The following is a 19,810-nucleotide window of genomic DNA, read 5'->3' as shown; positions in this document are numbered from 1 at the left end:
TTATAGAGAAATATAGACAATTCTAAAGGGTTCACAAACTTTCAATCACCACTGTGTATATATATATATATATATATATATATATATATATATATATATATATATATATACACACATGATTGTGCAAAAGTCTTAGGCCCCCTATTTTTTCATACAAACTGCGATAGATTTCTGTTTTATAACGTCTACATTATTGATTCAGTAAAAAACACACTGGAGTGGTGAAGATACGAAGTTTATCTTTGAGTGGTGAACATATTCATGACTGAATGAGGTGAATGAGTGAAAATATTTTCAACATGAGAAAATAAACTTGATACCTTTGCACCACCATGTAATGTTCTTTATATTATATGGACACAACCACACAAAAAAAATGCAATTTAATCAAAAGAATTTTAATTTTGAACCAGTTTTGCCATTTTGATGATGCGTGTCAAGTGAGCGAGAAAACACTAGGAGTGACATCATCGGAGTCAAATATTGGGAATTATTATACATACGGGCCACTTTTTCCATGGAATAAAATCCTGCGCTCTGATTGGCTGGCGAGCAGGTCCGTATCCTACGATACGGACCCCAGTTACGGACACCAGTTACGAACCTTTGGTGACTTGCTCGTTCACAACAACAACAAACATAGTAGCAATTTTTGTCAACATTTATTTTCGCATTTCTCAGGAGAATAGCATTAATTTCACAGCATGGATAGCGATAACGACAGTCTTCACAGCGAAAGCGAGTTTTACTATCCTGAGGAAGAAGAAATAAAAGAAAACATTTCAGGAGAAAGCTAAAAACCTGTAACTTGCTAACACTGAGCAAAAACATGGCTGAATCCTGAATGACTCCTATTTGTATAAATAGGGGACTACATAGGTGGCAAAATGTAGTTTTTTTCCCTGCCATGGAAGTGCACTTGTATACCGAGGAGGAAGCAATTTGCATTTCAGCCGTGAATGAGGATTCAAAATGGCGGCTCGGCTCGGTTTTCCCTTTTGGGCACTCTCGTTTTCTGTTAGAATTTGGTAAAGGAAAAAATAAATATATTATTTACCAGCTTAAGATTTGTCCGTATCGTGAAATACCATGACTGAGGTCTTGAAAGTACTGACCGAGGCTGAGGTCACGGTATTTTGAACCTCCCAGCTGGTAAATAACATATATGTGGGAGATCACAGAATCCAGGGACACATGTCGGCCCGGGGGCATTTTGAGTTATTGACAGATTCAGAAAGTACAGTTTCTAAGCTTTCCAATGATGCCTTCCGTGTGGAGATCTGACAATATTTGAAGAATGTGTGGCCTTTTGAAAGTGTATACTTCTTAAAACAGAAAAGGGAGAAAATCACCCTCAAAGTTTTCCATCTCAGCTACTCTGGGTGTAGGGCGGGCACATAATGCTGCTCATTTGCATGACATTAAGGAAAGCCCTACCCCCTACGAGCTAGCACGATGCTACTTTCATGTAAACAAAGATCACCACGTCAATTTTCCTTCCATGCAAAGTATGCCCAACACAATTATGAAGTACAAAAATAAGTCCTAAAGTATACTTTAACGTTTTGTGGTTGAAAAATTACTCACACCGTAAGAAAGAAAGATAGCACGATGATGACACAACTAACACAACACTAGTTTCATGTAAAGCCTCGGTCACAACCGGCTGTATGTGCTCCTACAGCCGGTCTACATGCAAAAAACGCAAGAAACACACGGAGAGCGCGCGCATGAAACGCACGAGAGCGCACGTGTGAAAAGCACAAGAGCGCGCGTGTGAAAAGCACGAGAGCGCGCGTGTGACGTGCTGATTTTCGAGCCGCAGACCGGCCGCAGAGGTTCTTTGTCATGTCAAACAAACTCTACGGGCGCTTACGTTTTTTTCAGGTTGCAAGACAAACTTACGGCCAACGCGCGTCTTTCTCCGTGAACAAAAAAAAAAACGCAACGATTTGGGAAACGCCAAAAATCACACAGCCAAAAAATCGTACGTCCGGTTGTGACCTAGGCTTAACCAAACCACAACACTCTCCGTTACATGCAAAAATAACCACACAGCCTTAGATTAATAAACTTACCCCATCAGAAAGAGAAACGCGCCTTGCACACACCAATGCCTCCGATGGAATGTAATCCTAGAACGGTCCGTGTATTATCCAATCATTCAAGTGTTCCATTCAATCTGGAAAACGAGGTTGCATTTTTTTTTTTTGCTAGAAATGGTTATCTCCGATGTAAATACCGTGTGTCTGTTTGCTTCGCGGTGTTTGCTCCTCTGCGCTCTGTTTAGTAACTCATTCCATAGTGAAATCACACGCCTGTATGCAGGTTAAGTAGCCATGCGCTCAGCTCGTATCATACAGCTGATTCGCGGAAAAAAAAAAACAAATTACTTAAATCTTCATGTGAATGGCCCATATGGTAATTTACCCACACCCCCCAGCAGGCTACAGTCGTGACAAAAATGAGACAATTTGCAACAAAAAATGTATGCTTTTCCAACAAAACAATCTATTATCTGAAATACTGATTGCATTCTTCAAGAACTCAACTTACACATGATGGAAAAAAACAAAAATCACAAATTTCGAAAAAAAATGCTTCTTTTGCGATTATCTCGGATTCGTTTCGGCCGACATGTGTCCCTGGATTCGGTGAGGGGTCACATATGTATTCTATTCCCTTCTAGTGGGTTTATTGATGGCATGCAGTATTGTTATCATATCGCTTATCCTCCATGTATTACGCCACTCTCCCCAATGGAGAATGAGCGTGCAATCTTGTTATAATACTGCATGTTGTCAAGACAACACGACGTCACGCAATGGAGCTCATGCGAAGATCCAATGACAATTTTTCTGTTGCGCAGGCGCACAATCATTTTTTTGCCCGCCGGGAGAGAGAGAAGATCTAGTGCTAGGTTTAAGCACTAAATAAATAAACAAACTGAAACTAAAGATGCGCTGAACACCCGAAAGGCTACCAAAACTTCATTATATATTCTTCATGCATATTTACAAGAGAAAAACATACCAACAAACATCGAAAAACTGGAAAAGTGACATGTCGGAGATGTAAAACTTCCATGCTAGTGAGTGACTCGGACAGTTTGTACATAACATGGTGGCAACGTTTGCTTCATTAAAAGCTGAAGATTTAAAGAGACAGACACGCTGAGCACCCAAAAGACTACCAAGGCTTTCTTGGATATTCTTCACACATATTTACAAGAGGAAAACATACCAACGGACATCAAAAAACTGGAAAAGAGAGCAATAGGGGAAATATAAAGTTCTACTTGGAGGTGAGGAAAAGTGACGGAGACTTTTATAAGAGGACTTCACTCATGGACTTCACTCAGCAAAGCCTTTTTGTTTTGAACAACTGCAATGTAACAATTAACTACGACCAAAAGTAACTTTGAACTTGAACTGTCAACCTGGATATATCTTGTATACAAGTTGGGTTGTTGTTCAGGGTTTTTGGACTTGGACCATTTTTATTGTTAGAACTTTGACTTTGTACAGTACATTGGATTGACAGAACATCGAATTACACTCGATCAGAATCAGCATTCAATATTGGTAAGTTACCACCCTGTCCTTAACTTTTTGTAAAATCTATAATTGTTCCATCGAATGTGTATGTATAATAATAATAATAGCTGGCTTTTTTCGTGGTCTCTCAGATATATTCCATTCAGCTACTTGTCTTTGACTCATTCAATATCATGCTAGCTGAATGGAATATATCTGATAAACCACAAAAAAAGCCAGCCAATATTATTTAATTATGTCACTCAGTGATCCGTGATGTATTTCGTATGAAAAATGCAAGTTTTTCAACATGAGAAGATAAACTTCATATCTTCAAGTCAATGTGTGATGTTCTTTTTATTATATAGACACATTCACAAACAAAAAGTACCCAAATTTATCAAAACAATTCATTGATTTCCTCATGAGTGACATATATATATATATATATATATATATATATATATATATATATATATATATATATATATATATATATGTATGTTATTTACCAGCTGGGAGGTCCGTATCGTGAAATACCGTGACCAAGGTCTTGAAAGTACTGAGTGAGGCCCCATACGGATCGACCTTAAGTTGGTCTCATCTCATCTCATTATCTCTAGCCGCTTTATCCTTCTACAGGGTCACAGGCAAGCTGGAGCCTATCCCAGCTGACTACGGGTGAAAGGCGGGGTACACCCTGGACAAGTCGCCAGGTCATCACAGGGCTGACACATAGACACAGACAACCATTCACACCCACATTCACACCTACGGTCAATTTAGAGTCACCAGTTAACCTAACCTGCATGTCTTTGGACTGTGGGGGAAACCGGAGCACCCGGAGGAAACCCACGCAGACACGGGGAGAACATGCAAACTCCACACAGAAAGGCCCTCGCCGGCCCCGGGGCTCGAACCCAGGACCTTCTTGCTGTGAGGCGACAGCGCTAACCACTACACCACCGTGCCGCCCCCTTAAGTTGGTAAATAATATATTTATTTTTTTCTTTACCAAATTCTAACAGAAAACGAGAGCGCCCGAAAGGGAAAACCGAGCCGAGCCGCCATTTTGAATCCTCATTCACGGCTGTAATGCAAATTGCTTCCTCCTCGGTATACAAGTGCACTTCCCTGGCAGGAAAAAAAACTACATTTTGCCGCCTATGTAGTCCCCTATTTATACAAATAGGAGTCATTCAGGATTCAGCCATGTTTTTGCTCGGCGTTAGCAACAGTTAGAGGTTTTTAGCTTTCTCCTGAAATGTTCTCTTTTATTTCTTCTTCCTCAGGGTAGTAAAACTCGCTTTCGCTGTGAACACTGTCGTTATCGCTATCCATGCTGTAAAATTAATGCTATTCTCCTGAGAAATGCTGGCAAAAATGTATAAAATTTTTGATAATCTTATAAATAAATCTTATAAAAAAAAGATAAATGTTGATAAAAAATTGCTACTATGTTTGTTGTTGTTGTGAACAAGCGAGTCACCAGAGGTCCGTAACCGGGGGCCATAACTGGGGTCCGTATCGTAGGATACGGACCCGCTCGCCAGCCAATCAGAGCGCAGGATTTGGACCACGAAAAAAATAGAGATTTATGCCACGGGCTTGGATTTCCATTTCTCGGATATAGCACGTATGAAAAATACGAGTGGTATATTTCCCACTAAAGCACGTGTGTCAATATAATATGCATTGATATACATTGCATCGTGTGTGTGTGTACATAGATAGATAGATAGATAGATAGATAGATAGATAGATAGATAGATAGATAGATAGATAGATAGATTAATCTTACCACTTGCTTTGTGTGAACCGCTCCAATTTAATTTGTTTCTTTGACATCAGGCTACCCCATTTTCTATTCTCCTATTATGTAGATCTATATAGTTTCCCCTTGTTTTTTACAGCCTGCCAGAAAACATGACATATTATAAAATGCAACGCTGTGAGGGGAAAAAAAACCCTGCAGATTTTCAATACCAAGCCTTTTTCGAAGCTAGTGTGCGTTAACAAAGAATATTGTGAACAATAATTTTGTATGTTGTATTGCGTCTGCAGGCCTTTGAGATCCAAGTGCCTGTAGGGGGTGGAAGAGGCAGCAATAAGAAGATCAGCTTCACCAATCCCTATCCTTCCAAAAGAAGATTCAGGCTGTGCTCAGACCATCCAGACCTCCTACAGTTCAAAGAGGAAAAGTTTCAGGTTAGATAAAGCACTTTGCATGAGAGAACCTAGTGTTCAGGGGTTTTATTTTTCAGCCCACTTTTGTTGGGATCTAAAACAGTGAATCCTTCGGAAATTTCTTCCATGAACCACCAGCTTGTTAAAGGTAAAGGCGGAACATTCTGTAATATTTGGCAAAGTTTTCACATTTTACCAGCTGTCAATAAAATGTGCTGAGGTGAGAAACTCTGGGCTCTTTGTCTGCCAAAGGTTCTATAAATGAGAGCAAAAATAAATGATGTGGACCATCTGCATCCAACCAGTCATGACATAGAGGCGCTCCTGCATCTCTCTCATGTCGCTGTCAGTGCAGAAAGCTGTGGACATTCAGGCATTCTAGCCTAAACACCTTATGTGTGTGTTTTAGGTTGTAGCTTCAGGGACACACTGAAGGAGAGTGCATATATTTCTCCCTGAAAGCAGATAGCTTCAGAAAACTCACCCAAAAGTTTTTCACTCTACTCTGATAAAGCAACTCTGGCAAATTTCAAGAAAAAATGAGACAAAAACCTGTTCTTAAATTGTAGTCTGTATTATCTCTTATTCTGATAAAAAAAAGAGATATCTTAGCAAGTGAAGATATCTTGAATAAAGGAAATGTCATGTAATATTTCTCATCATTATATTACATTAATGTCATTTAGCAGATGCTCTTATCCAGAGTGATCTATAACATACCCAGAGCAGCCTGGGGAGCAGTGGGGGGTTAGGTGCCTTGCTCAACAGCATTTCAGCTAGTCTAGGGAATCGAACCAGCAGCCTTTTAGTCCCAAAGCTACAGCGGTGCTTGAAAGTTTGTGAACCCTTTAGAATTTTCTACATTTCTGCATAAATATGACCTAAAACTTCATCAGATTTTCACACAAGTCCTAAAAGTAGATAAAGAGAACCCAGTTAAACAAATGAGACAAAACTATTATACTTGGTCATTTATTTATTGAAGAAAATGATCCAATATTACATATCTGTGAGTGGCAAAAGTATGTGAACCTCTAGGATTAGCAGTTAATTTGAAGGTAAAATTAGAGTCAGGTGTTTTCAATCAATGGGATGACAATCAGGTGTGAGTGGGCACCCTGTTTTATTTAAAGAACAGGGATCTATCAAAGTCTGATATTCACAACACGTGTTTGTGGAAGTGTATCATGGCACGAACAAAGGAGATTTCTGAGGGCCTCAGAAAAAGCGTTGTTGATGCTCATCAGGCTGGAAAAGGTTACAAAACCATCTCTAAAGAGTTTGGACTCCACCAATCCACAGTCAGACAGATTGTGTACAAATGGAGGAAATTCAAGACCATTGTTACCCTCCCCAGGAGTGGTCGACCAATAAAGTTTACTCCAGGAGCAAGGCATGTAATAGTTGGCGAGGTCACAAAGGACCCCAGGGTAACTTCTAAGCAACTGAAGGCCTCTCTCACATTGGCTAATGTTAATGTTCATGAGTCCACCATCAGGAGAACACTGAACAACAATGGTGTGCATGGCAGGGTTGTACAGAGAAAGCCACTGCTCTCCAAAAAGAACATTGCTGCTCGTCTGCAGTTTGCTAAAGATTTCGTGGAGAAGCCAGAAGGCTATTGGAAAAATGTTTTGTGGACAGATGAGACCAAAATAGAACTTTTTGGTTTAAATGAGCATTATGTTTGGAGAAAGGAAAACACTGCATTCCAGCAAAAGAACCTTATCCCATCTGTGAAACATGGTGGTGGTAGTATCATGGTTTGGGCCTGTTTTGCTGCATCTGGGCCAGGACGGCTTGCCATCATCGATGGAACAATGAATTCTGAATTATACCAGTGAATTCTAAAGGAAAATGTCAGGACATCTGTCCATGAACTGAATCTCAAGAGAAGGTGGGTCATGCAGCAAGACAACAATGCTAAACATGCAAGTCGTTCTACCAAAGAATGGTTAAAGAAGAATAAAGTTAATGTTTTGGAATGGCCAAGTCAAAGTCCTGACCTTAATCCAATCGAAATGTTGTGGAAGGACCTGAAGTAAGCAGTTCATGTGAGGAAACCCACCAACATCCCAGAGTTGAAGTTGTTCTGTACGGAGGAATGGGCTGAAATTCCTCCAAGCCGGTTTGCAGGACTGATCAACAGTTACCAGAAATGTTTAGTTGCAGTTATTGCTGCACAAGGGGGTCACACCAGATCCTGAAAGCAAAGGTTCACATACTTTTGCCACTCACAGATATGTAATATTGGATCATTTTCCTAAGTAAATAAATGACCAAGTATAATATTTTTGTCTCATTTGTTTAACTGGGTTCTCTTTATCTACTTTTAGGACTTGTGTGAAAATCTGATGAAGTTTTAGGTCATATTTATGCAGAAATATAGTGAATTCTAAAGGGTTCACAAACTTTCAAGCACCACTGTATGCTGTCTAATCATTCTGCCACAGAAAAAGAACAGTTCAAAGAAATTACCGAAAGCCCAAATATTGCCATGACATTCATATCCAAGATGGCATTCATGTCACTGTATGTACTGTAAACTTCTGACCACAACTCTATCCATCTCTCTCTCTCTCTCTCTCTCTCTCTCTCTCTCTCTCTCTCTCTAAAAATTGGAGAAAATCCAGAAAAATAATACTTTCGCAGTGCTTAGTTTAAACAGAGGATGTTTTTTATGTCTCTGATGCTTGGTGGTGGAGGGATTATGTTTTCAGCGGGTCGGTATTTTCCATCTGTCTGTTTCGATCCATAATAATTTCACAAGATTGTGTGGTTGAACGTTTGTAGGATTTTTCTGGAATTGTCAAAGTAACCAGTAGTTTATCAGATTTTGGAATTGATCCAATCAGGGTGAAGGTCAAATGTCTGAAATAGTTTTTCTTCAACAACTTCATTCCTGTATATTTTAAGGTTATTTCTCAGGCATACAAATTCGCAACATATAGGACTTGACAGGACTTTGACATCGAGCTCTCCTTGTTTATTACTTGCCTATTTCCCAAGAAAGTTGGCTTTTTTACAAGTCAAGAGTCAAAGCCTGGGATGTCATCTTGAGTAAAGGGCTTAGGGTTTTTTGATTGACAACTTGTCAAGGTGCATCATTGAGCTCATTTGTCTGAGTGATCAGTAAAAATCATGCATTCCCACCTCACAGCTCCATGGTTCCTTGTTTGTTCCTGAGCTCAGGGAAGTGTTTTTGTGGAATACTGCATGTTCTCTTCATGTCCACGTGGGTTTCCTCTGGGTTCTTCAGTTTCCTTCAACCTCCTAAAAACTTATAGTAGGTGGATTGGCTATGAGAGATTGCCTCTACGATACTGTGTGTGCATTTTATCCTATGATGATCTGGCATCTCATCCAGGGTGTACTCCATCCTTGCTCCCAGTGTTCCCAGAATAGGCTCCAGATCCCCATGACCAGGATAAAGCTGTTACTGATGATTCATTTGATTTTCACATTGAGAACTTTTCACATAGCTTTAGCTACACACTGAAATATACAGTGTATCTCACATGCTGTTAGGATTATGGGCTGAGACTGTGCACTGTAGCAGGAACACTGTGTGCAAGTTGGAGTACTGGAACTGCTAGAATTAAGTTATTCCACGAAATTGAGTCGTACATGAGCTGATAGCCAACAAGGCACGTATAAGTTGACAATAAGCCATGTACGACGAGATTGAGTGGAATAACACTTTTATTCTATCCACATTCACTGGATTTTGAGACACAGAGCATTTTTATCTTTTGCAAATTCAATAAATGAAAGCTTTATACAAAACATCTGATAAAATCATTTCCGCCTAGAAAAACCTATCGATGGCTGCGCAAATCGACTTTCGTGGTTTTTTTTTTTTTTAGAAAGTACCGTCTTGCTGTCGTGCCGAGGTATACAATAGGTTTAGACATTTGATTAATTCTTCCTTGGACATTTCAGTCATGTAATTTTCAAACTTCTTTGAGCTTTTGAATCAGTCTAAAAAAATTAATCGACTTTTAATGCTATTTACAAGATGAAGAATGTAAGCAAACCGGCGTAATGACAGTAGCAATTTGTGAAAAAATGTGATAATAATTCTTGAAAAATAAAAAAAAATACATTCTTACCATCAAATACTTTTATTCCATATTTTGTTGCTTTTTTTTTTTTGTATTTTTTGGGGTTTTGTTTTCGAGTAGAGTTTTTATTTCGTCCTCAGGTGATTCAGCAACACGCTTCGCCATTTTGTTTTTCTCTACACATGGTAAATGAGCTGATAGCCTAGTAGTAGAGTAGCCAATCAGAGTGTGTGATTGCTCATATCCAGTGAATGTGGATAGAATAATGACCAATATTCCCTTCCCATTCTTCTATCAGTAAGTGAGTACTGGACTGTGGTTCAACTGCCCATGAGTATATCCAGTGGTCCAGTGGCTGAGTTTGAATAAGTGTAGATGACAAGAAGTCAACTGGAGTTGTTGTTTTTTAATAGCATTTGTATTTCAGCATTATAAGTTTAGGAAGACGCACACATAATGTGCAATCATATCAGCACTGTCACTTCTGTAAACATTAAGTCCCCAAGCAATGTTATGGGTCAAATAAAACTGCTGAATCTCATAAAGAAAGAAAATGGGAAAAGATGTGGCTATCTTTCCAGCAGCACAAAATGGACCATGCCGTTCATAAAGGTAGTGTGAGGGAAGGAGCAGGGGACGTAGATCAGACAAATGACTCGAGGAAAGTCGCGTTATTGCTGAAGTTTAAACTTCTATCATTTTTTTTTCTCCATTGAGTCAGCCTGTAAACTCTGAAAGCTTTAGAGATTACACAGAACGTTATTTAAGAATGTGTGTGGCCCTTGCCTTTCCTCCAGTGAGATACGGCACTTTGTTGTTGTTGTTGTTGTTTTTTTTTTTTTTTCCAGAGAGAAGGTGTGAATCATCTGGGGGAAAAAAAACAGGGCATTACCACCATACCTGTTCCCTACAGAGCAAAGGATGACACCTCGAGCATGAACTGCTATATGCAAGACTTTAATTAGGCACTGTTGATAAATTGCTTTAGCATCATTTACAGGCAGCGGTGTACTACAATCAGCCTTTCCACCGCTCACAGAAGTCACCCGAACATCTTTCATAACCTCGAGTGCCTATAGAGTCAGGATACGATAACTCATTACTTTCTTCCAGGAAGGATATTGCAAATGGGAGAATGTTAATTTCATCACTGACTGCTTCCGCTGATTTGCTCAGGCACTCACCGAATCTCATGACTGCGTATGTGCGCCGTGTCTCGGAGTGTAAACTCCTGGGCAGTGTGAAATACTGTGCAGATAGCAGTTCACAAAACAAATGAATCATGCTTATGCATCAAATAAAAATGGTGAAACTCATAAAGAAAGAAATAGCCAGAGCCATTTCTACAACTGGTCAGCGCTACTTTGGTTTTATTCCCTTCCAGAAAATTTATTGCATTTTTTAAGTTGTTGTTGTTGTTGTTTTCCCTTTCAAGAGCAAAAAACATGTCATCATAAACTATTTGCTGAGCTGCAAAAAAAAAAAAATCGATATTGCTGTGTGTTTTGAGGAGATTAGTGTATAAATCCTGAGTACAGGGCAATATGTCTCAGCCAGCCATGAGATATAATGCAGAGAGAGAATGGGGGGTTGGCTTTTAGAAATATCTCTAAAACAACTACAATGTGTGAATGTCTAGTACATTTCTTACTTACAAAGGTCCAGATAAGCAGCTAACATGACTGAATGGGAAAACAACAGTCAGCTTTTCACGCTTGACCATTTAAGTTAGCGTTGAGTCGGCTATAAGCCATATACGACAAGATAGAGTGGAATAACTGTTTTATTCTATCCACATTCACTGGATTTTGAGAAACAGAGCATTTTTATCCCCCGCTGGCTGAAAGGCCCGAAGGGGGATTATGTCGTGGCGATGTCTGGCCGTCCGTCCGTCCATCCTGGGAAGGGTGCTCACTTTCTGAAATCATCTCCTCTCACAATTTTTGGAGGAATTTCACGAAACTTGACAGGATTCTTTGTTATATGTTGGTAATACGCATATTGCAATTTTGTTCAATTCAGTCGCATTTTACTAGAGTTATGGCCCTTGATTTCCAAACTTGTACTTTGACAATTTCATGAGTGTGCTTGTCTTCTAAAATGAACTCCTCTTATAATTCTTGGAGGAATTCCAAGAAACTTAGCAAAAGGCTTTGTTATATGTTGGTAATACACATATTGCAATTTAGTTCAATTCAGTCTAATTTTTTCAGAGTTTGGGCCCTTGATTTCCAAACTTGTACTCTGACAATTTCATGAAAGTGTGCTCGTCTTCTGAAATCAACTCCTCTCACAATTTTTGCAGGAATTTTCCGAAACTTTGCAAAACGCCTTGCTACAGTATATGTCGGTAATGCGCATATTACAATTCCGTTCAATTCAGTCACATTTCCCCAGAGTTAGGGCCCTTGATTACCAAACTTGTACTTCGACAATTTCATGAGGGTGTATTAAGCACTTATAGCATAGATATAGTTGCCAGCCGGGGATATTGTGCTCTCAGAGCACTCTCGTTATTTTTACTTTTTGCAAATTTGCTAAATTAAAACTTTATACAAAACGTCTGACAAAATCATTTCTGCTTAGAATGTAAACAGACTAGCGAAATGACAGCAGCAATTTGTGGAAAATGCTATAATAATAATAATACTACAAATAATAATAATAATTATTATTACTATTATTATTGAAAAATGAAAAAAGATATGTTCTTACCATCAAATACTATTATTCCATATTTTGTTGCTTTTTTTTATTTTTTGGGGTTTCATTTTCGAGTCGAGTTTTTATTTCATCCTCGGTTGGTTCAGCAATATGCTCCGCCATTTAGTTTTTCTCTACTCGCAGTATATGAGCTGATAGCCTAGTAGTAGAGTAGCTAATCAGAACGTGCAATTGCTCATATCCAGTGAATGTGGATAGAATAATAATGATTAGTTCATGTCTAGAAATAAGAGCATGAGAAGTGGTTATATGTGTCAATCCGCCAGATTTTGATACCAGATGCTTAGATTATGGATTTTGAGTTCTACCTGGGGGCGGCACAGTGGTGTAGTGGTTAGCGCTGTCGCCTCACAGCAAGAAGGTCCTGGGTTCGAGCCCCGGGGCCGGCGAGGGCCTTTCTGTGTGGAGTTTGCATGTTCTCCCCGTGTCCGCGTGGGTTTCCTCCGGGTGCTCCGGTTTCCCCCACAGTCCAAAGACATGCAGGTTAGGTTAACTGGTGACTCTAAATTGACCGTAGGTGTGAATGTGGGTGTGAATGGTTGTCTGTGTCTATGTGTCAGCCCTGTGATGACCTGGCGACTTGTCCAGGGTGTACCCCGCCTTTCGCCCGTAGTCAGCTGGGATAGGCTCCAGCTTGCCTGCGACCCTGTAGAAGGATAAAGCGGCTAGAGATAATGAGATGAGATGAGAATGAGTTCTACCTGGGGGCGGCACGGTGGTGTAGTGGTTAGCGCTGTCGCCTCACAGCAAGAAGGTCCTGGGTTCGAGCCCCGGGGCCGGCGAGGGCCTTTCTGTGTGGAGTTTGCATGTTCTCCCCGTGTCCGCGTGGGTTTCCTCCGGGTGCTCCGGTTTCCCCCACAGTCCAAAGACATGCAGGTTAGGTTAACTGGTGACTCTAAATTGACCGTAGGTGTGAATGTGAGTGTGAATGGTTGTCTGCGTCTATGTGTCAGCCCTGTGATGACCTGGCGACTTGTCCAGGGTGTACCCCGCCTTTCGCCCGTAGTCAGCTGGGATAGGCTCCAGCTTGCCTGCGACCCTGTAGAAGGATAAAGCGGCTAGAGATAATGAGATGAGATGAGATGAGTTCTACCTGCTGCATTACACTACCAAGCCTCCGTATGCAGGAAATACAAACCAAAGTGAAATCAGACCGAGGGAACTTGCTGTAAATCTGACTGGTCCATTTTCCAGGCAGAAAGCCTTCAAAATGTCCATGATGTTTCAGCTAGGTCTAAAGGGTATTTTTGGACCAGAATGACACTACTTTTACTCCGGATTTACAAAACAGTTATAGGTAATTTAATGTGATGCCTCATTGATTGGTTGGCACCATGCCAAATTCATTTTTGGCACTGTGCCAATTATGTCAGAATATTAGTTGCTAATGTGCTGTTTCTGACATGGGACCGACTTTAACCTGTACAAAATGTTACCAACAAAGCTAGAACTGTTGTTGATACAAGATAGTCAGTCATAAAATGTGTTTTTATTCTTTCTAACCTCTGAATATGCAGCATTGAAAACATGGAGACCAGGACTCGGAATCAGTCAGTACATGTACAATGAATGGACGCTGTCGAGTGTTGACTCATTTCCGGTTCTGGACAGTAACTACACGGTAGTCATTTAAAACGAGTCCCTGTCTCAAGTCCTCTAGAACCAGCCTCAGTCCAATAGAGTCGTGGATGATGTTAAAAGTGGTAAATGTATCCCGTGGTGGTGCTACTGGAGTGATTATTAGTTGATAGTTACTGGATCAGTCAGTGAAAACGGTGCAAAATATCGTGTGCTTTTCAATGCCATTTCTATGCATTCTGTAAACAGAGCATCTGGTACAAAAATCCCATGGCGTGACACATTTTGTCTCTTGCTTTGTGTCATGGATCTGAAATAGAGCTGTTTGCATGACTGTGTTTTTTAATCCCACACAAACTCACTCCCACAGAATGTTTGACCAACTCCGCCCACTCTGAGTTATTGTTTCAATTGTACTTGCCCACGATATTTTGAAGCATGATATCAAGAAGCATGTCACAGTCCCATGTTAATGAATGAGGCCTTTCTTTATCCCTGTTTACACTTGGTTTTAAAATGCATCTTGGATGATCAGGTCACAAGTGGACAGCACTAAATACAAGTGTAAGTAACCATCAGGATCCATTTGCGACGCAGTCAATCAAACCACTTGCTGAAGTCGTCTGGGAAGCATTTGACCACATATCTTTTGTAGTGTATACATGAATGCCTCCTGATGCATCCCTGACAAGGACCTAACAGGAAAATACATCATTAATGCACGTGGACATGGTGGTTGTTTGGGTGACAGGAGAGGCATACTGATGTACATGGTTGGAGTGCAAGAAAATAATGAATGTATGTTGCAGGTTAAACATTTTTAACATTACTGTACGCAGGGCCCTTTGACCTTCTAATGGAAGTAATGAAATCGAAGCACAAGTGGTCAGCTAGATACCTTGGAGATACATGATAAACACAGGTGTAAACGGTGATCTGTCTTGCCTATCCACTTGTGACTTGATCACCCAAGACACATTTTAAATCCAAGTGAAAACAGGGCCTTTGTCTTGTGACCTTCACATCTGGCCACATAAATAAAAGCTGCCCATTTGTGTGACTTTATCATTTTTATTCACAAACCGTAGGTGCTAAAGAAAGCAACTAGACTTGCTTGAAATCCTTGAAGATGTTTCACCTCTCATCTGAAAGGCTTCTTCAGTTCTGTCTGACTAGTGGGGAGTTACAGGTATTTATCCTCTAGTGGACCAAAAGCAACCCTAAGGCCAAGTTTACATTAGACCGTATCTGTCTCGTTTTCTTCGCGGATGCACTGTCCGTTTACATTAAAACGCCTGGAAATGCCGGGAAACGGGAATCCGCCAGGGTCCACGTATTCAATCTAGATCGTGTCTGGTCCGGTGCTGTGTAAACATTGAGAATACGCGGATACGCTGTGCTGAGCTCTAGCTGGCGTCGTCATTGGACAACGTCACTGTGACATCCACCTTCCTGATTCGCTGGCGTTGGTCATGTGACGCGACTGCTGAAAAACGGCACGGACTTCCGCCTTGTATCACCTTTCATTAAAGAGTATAAAAATATGGGATCACACACACAGCGGCTCAGTCCCGAATCACTGCTCGTGCGCTATACTTGCGTGCTCTGTGAGCTGCGCAGGGCCGGAGTGCGCACCCTCCAGAGGGCACTCGCTGTTCAGGGCGGAGTGATTTGGAGCGCAGGATGCCTGCGGAGCCGAGCGTATCCGTGTATTGGTGTTGCTGTGTGCACGCGAATCGTGTATTGGTGTTGCTGTGTGCACGCTAATCATTTTAAAAACGTTAATCTGATGATCCGCTGATACAGTCTAATGTAAACCCCACCTAAGGAGAGCCATTGAGGTCACATGGGTTGTTGACCCTTTCCATCATCCTGTAGGTGTTAGGGTCACTGGAGGCCGGGTGTGAACGGTGTGAGCAGCCTAAAGGGTCGTTAGGATAATCTGTGGGTCGTTGGCTCTCACTGCCATCATGTGAGTCGTTGAAGTCAGCTGAGTCTTGGTGTGGATGTGTATTCAGTTTTCTGAGAAGTGTGCCAAGGACTGCAATGAAGGTGGCTGATAAGTGGTGTCTCAGGCCCTGTCCACACGGCAACGGATTCAGGTGACTCTGATACAATTGCTTATCGTTTAGGCCTGGCGTCCACACGGCACCGGCGTTTTGGGTGCTCAAAACGCCATCTTTTTGAGAACGGGTTCCAGAGTGGAAAGATCTGGCAACGTTGCTGTTGCGAAGTCGTCTGGATGACTAGAACGGATTTGTTTACGATGATGTCACAACCACATGACTGTCAGTGCTTCACGCCGGGTAGAAGTGTAACGAACTCGATGCGAGTTGTCAACAAATCCTATAACTTGGTTCATGAAACGCGCTTACAAAATATTTTCACTGTGAATATTTATTGTGTAATGGTGCAAAGTGAGAGAGAGAGAGAGAAAATAGCCCTTAGGGCAGAGTCAATCCCGCCAGCAAAAATAGGGAAAAAAAGGAGCGATCTCACCTCTTCAGATGTTGGTTTAAGTCCTACAATGCATTCCTCAAAAAGGGCGTAGAACAACAAATTAATCCATCAACGTGTAGCATTCAATTTATTCCGGACCATTAAAGACGCCGCCTTCCACGTAGAATCATACGTCATCCTCGCCGCCATATTGGATAGGTCAAAGCGGAGAATAAAGATGCCTCATTCATGTGCTGCGTTTAACTGTACCAACAGGTTTACCGTCCAAACGAGATCACATGAGATTACCTTTCACAGGTGAGACTGGAAAAATACTTTTCATTGTATTTGGTCATTATAATGTAATTTTACGAACAGATTTTTCTGACTTTGTGGCTAATATGAAGTCTCGCGCATAATAGTTTATGCGCATGCGTCCTTACTTCTTCTATTGTTCTGGTGTCTCCGAAGGGACCGTCTTACAGCGCCCCTAGAGGTGTGGCATGTGTATTGCATCGTTTTCAGCAAGCGTTGCGTTGCCATATGGACCTGATATTTTACTAATCGTTGCCCATTTGGACGCGATATTTTTTTAAATAACATCTCGTTGCCGTTGTCGTGTGGATGTAGCCTCAGACCACCTCCTCTGTTCAGTGATGGTCGTTCCAGGTTGATGACGATGGCTTCTTTTACTCCTCTTTCAAACCACTGGTCTTCTCCAGCTAAAATATGTACATTGTAGTCCTGAATTGAGAGTTCTTTGTTATTGAGATGAAGATAGACTGCTGAGTCCTGGCCTGAGCCATGTGCTTGTGAAGCAATTGTTTCATTTCCCCAATGTACAGGCTAGGCTGCTAACACCATTCACACCTGGCCTCCAGTGACCCTAACAACCTACAGGATGACTGAGAGGGTCAATGACCCATGTGACCTCAACAGCTCTCCTAAAGGCCAATTTATGCTGACAACCCAGTCCTCGCAGATGGCGTCACAGATGGCGTCTGCGAAGCCCCCCCCTTCACAGACGCTCTGCGCGCACCTCCCAAAAATTGTGACCACTGCAGACAGCCTCACAGACAGCGTCGCAGACAAGAGGGCTCTGATTGGTCCACTCTACATCCGCTGTACACGCACTTCCGCTTCCCTACTTTCCCGGTTTGGTTTGTTTTCACAACCGCCATTTTTAAAAACACGAGCGAAGATGGAGCAGCACGAAGAGCGGTTGATCGAGGAAGTACGTACATCTATACGACTCCAGTTCTAGTCATTATAAGTAACCGGAGGATAAACACTCTACTAATCACACCCACCAACTACTCCTAGCGATTTCGCGACTTCGCGCCCCCTTGCGTTGTGGCGGTGAATAACATCGTGCACGCCTATTACTCCCCGCTCAACGATAAATTACAACTGTCTGCGAAAAGCTATCTGCGAAAGCCTTGTCGCAAGAGCATGCAGAGGCCTTTAGGGTTGCTTTTGGTCCACTAGAGGATAAATACCTGGAACTCCCCACTAGCCAGACAGAACTGAAAAAGCCTTTCGGATGAGAGGTGAAACATCTTCAAGGATTTCAAGCAAGTCTAGTAGTCCAGTTGCCTTCTTTAGCACCTACGGTTTACGATGACCTGGATGACTGAGAACCTTCACAGACATATTTTTATGCCCACTTCTACTCTGAGATCCATTACAGGATTGATAATTTCTTTAACATTTATAACAGAATCTTTAACATACTGTTATTGTCAAAACTTTCCTGTCTGATCTGTCTAGCTCTATGTGGCCCAACAAGCTGCCTTCAGCTAAATAATTTACATAAATGCATGTGGTTGGATAAACTACAACAGAGGCTCTGCTACAGAAGCCAAGATGTTTCATATTTAAAAGTCTCTCAGCCTTTTTTCCCCCCATAAGTGACATTGATCAGCTATTTTCCACTATTTTTCCTCAGTTTGGTCTGCAAAAATCCAGACCACAGTCCATCAGTAGATCACCCAAAGCTGTAAACGATAACTAGTGATATTTAAGCTTTGCTTTATAATCAAATTGTGCTTGTGTGTGGTTGTATTTGTGAATGCAGATTGAGGGAGGTGCGAGCTACAACATCGGGCTACGTTTTGCTCCCAGTCAGAGCGCCGGTACAGAGGAGATCCTTGTCTTCATCAATGACCTCGAGGATAAGAACGAGGAGACGTACTGTGTCAAAGTTGTCTACAGATAACCTGAACAAACTGGCACATGAAGCTGTGCTGCGTCAACATTATCATCATCAACATAACTTCTGTGAACTGATAATCTGTTTTGTAATGAAAATTCTTCAGTTTTGATAGAACTGTGATAGAGATTTCCTCAAGGCACATCAGGTACATCTGATCTTCAACCCAGCTGTATGTATGCATTAATTTTCCACACACAGAAACAGACAAAAGTCTGTTTATTATTTTTTTTAAGACAAATGCATATGGATGACACCTTTAAGATTTGTGCGTACACAAAGAGATGGAATAGAAATCCTCAGCATATATAACCTAAATAAACATTGAAATCTGGAACTGAAGGGCTGTTCCTCACAGCTTTTGTGCCTTCTATAGCCTTGGTGTTTGATTTTTTTTTTTTCCCTGACATCCGATATAGGGAATTATATGAAGAGCAAGTGATTTTTTTTGTCCAGTAAACCTTTTCAAATGATTATTCATAAGCTCAGCAAGTGACATTGATGTTCTTTGAAAATACAAAGTTGTATTTGGTAAAGTTTGTATCTGGTTGCAAAGAACCATACATCATGCACCTCTTTTTATGTGATTGGCAGCTTGATTTAATGACACGATATCCAAATTAAAATTAGGACTGTGTTGTTGAGCTGTTGGACGTTCCCTTGGGCCAGGAACAAACTTGCTTCTAGAAATTAAAGTGTATTGATTTCCAAAAGACAAAGCACAGTGAAACGCATGGACTGCTGCTGTGAAGTGAGATGCCTGGATACCCACTAACTCCAGGATCTGTAACACACACACACACACACACACACACACAGTATATGCATACTTAAAGGGGAACTGAAGGCAAATCTTTTTATTATCAAAATTCTATTTATCTCATTTTATTAAATATAGGAACGCATTTTTGATCGCTATTTTGTCACTGCTATAGCAAGTTATGAGTGTTTGAAATATGCTATGTAATATATATCAGTCCATATGTCAAAGCAATGGCCGTAAAAGAGATTCGGTGAGACCTGTGCGAGACATCGTAGGACGGAAGTAAAACGTACAGCGGAAATCAAAG

At 41.1% G+C, this 19,810-nt stretch overlaps 1 protein-coding gene across 1 annotated transcript in view; it reads left to right on the top strand.

Annotated features, from left to right (window-relative positions):
• nphp4 (nephronophthisis 4) overlaps positions 1–19,082 on the top strand; it is a 522,237-nt gene extending 503,155 nt beyond the window's left edge. Inside the window, exons 29-30 of the mRNA XM_060932193.1 lie at positions 5,601–5,744; positions 18,606–19,082. Of these exons, the coding sequence (XP_060788176.1) occupies positions 5,601–5,744; positions 18,606–18,746 (285 nt within the window). The 3' untranslated portion in view covers positions 18,747–19,082. The remainder of the gene's footprint in view (positions 1–5,600; positions 5,745–18,605) is intronic.
• The last annotated feature ends 728 nt before the right edge of the window (positions 19,083–19,810 follow it).

This window comes from Neoarius graeffei, chromosome 10 (genome assembly GCF_027579695.1).
Source record: "Neoarius graeffei isolate fNeoGra1 chromosome 10, fNeoGra1.pri, whole genome shotgun sequence".
Taxonomy (NCBI): Eukaryota; Metazoa; Chordata; class Actinopteri; order Siluriformes; family Ariidae; genus Neoarius; species Neoarius graeffei.
Note: the sequence above shows the minus strand (reverse complement) of the source record. Positions and strands in the feature narration are given on the sequence as shown.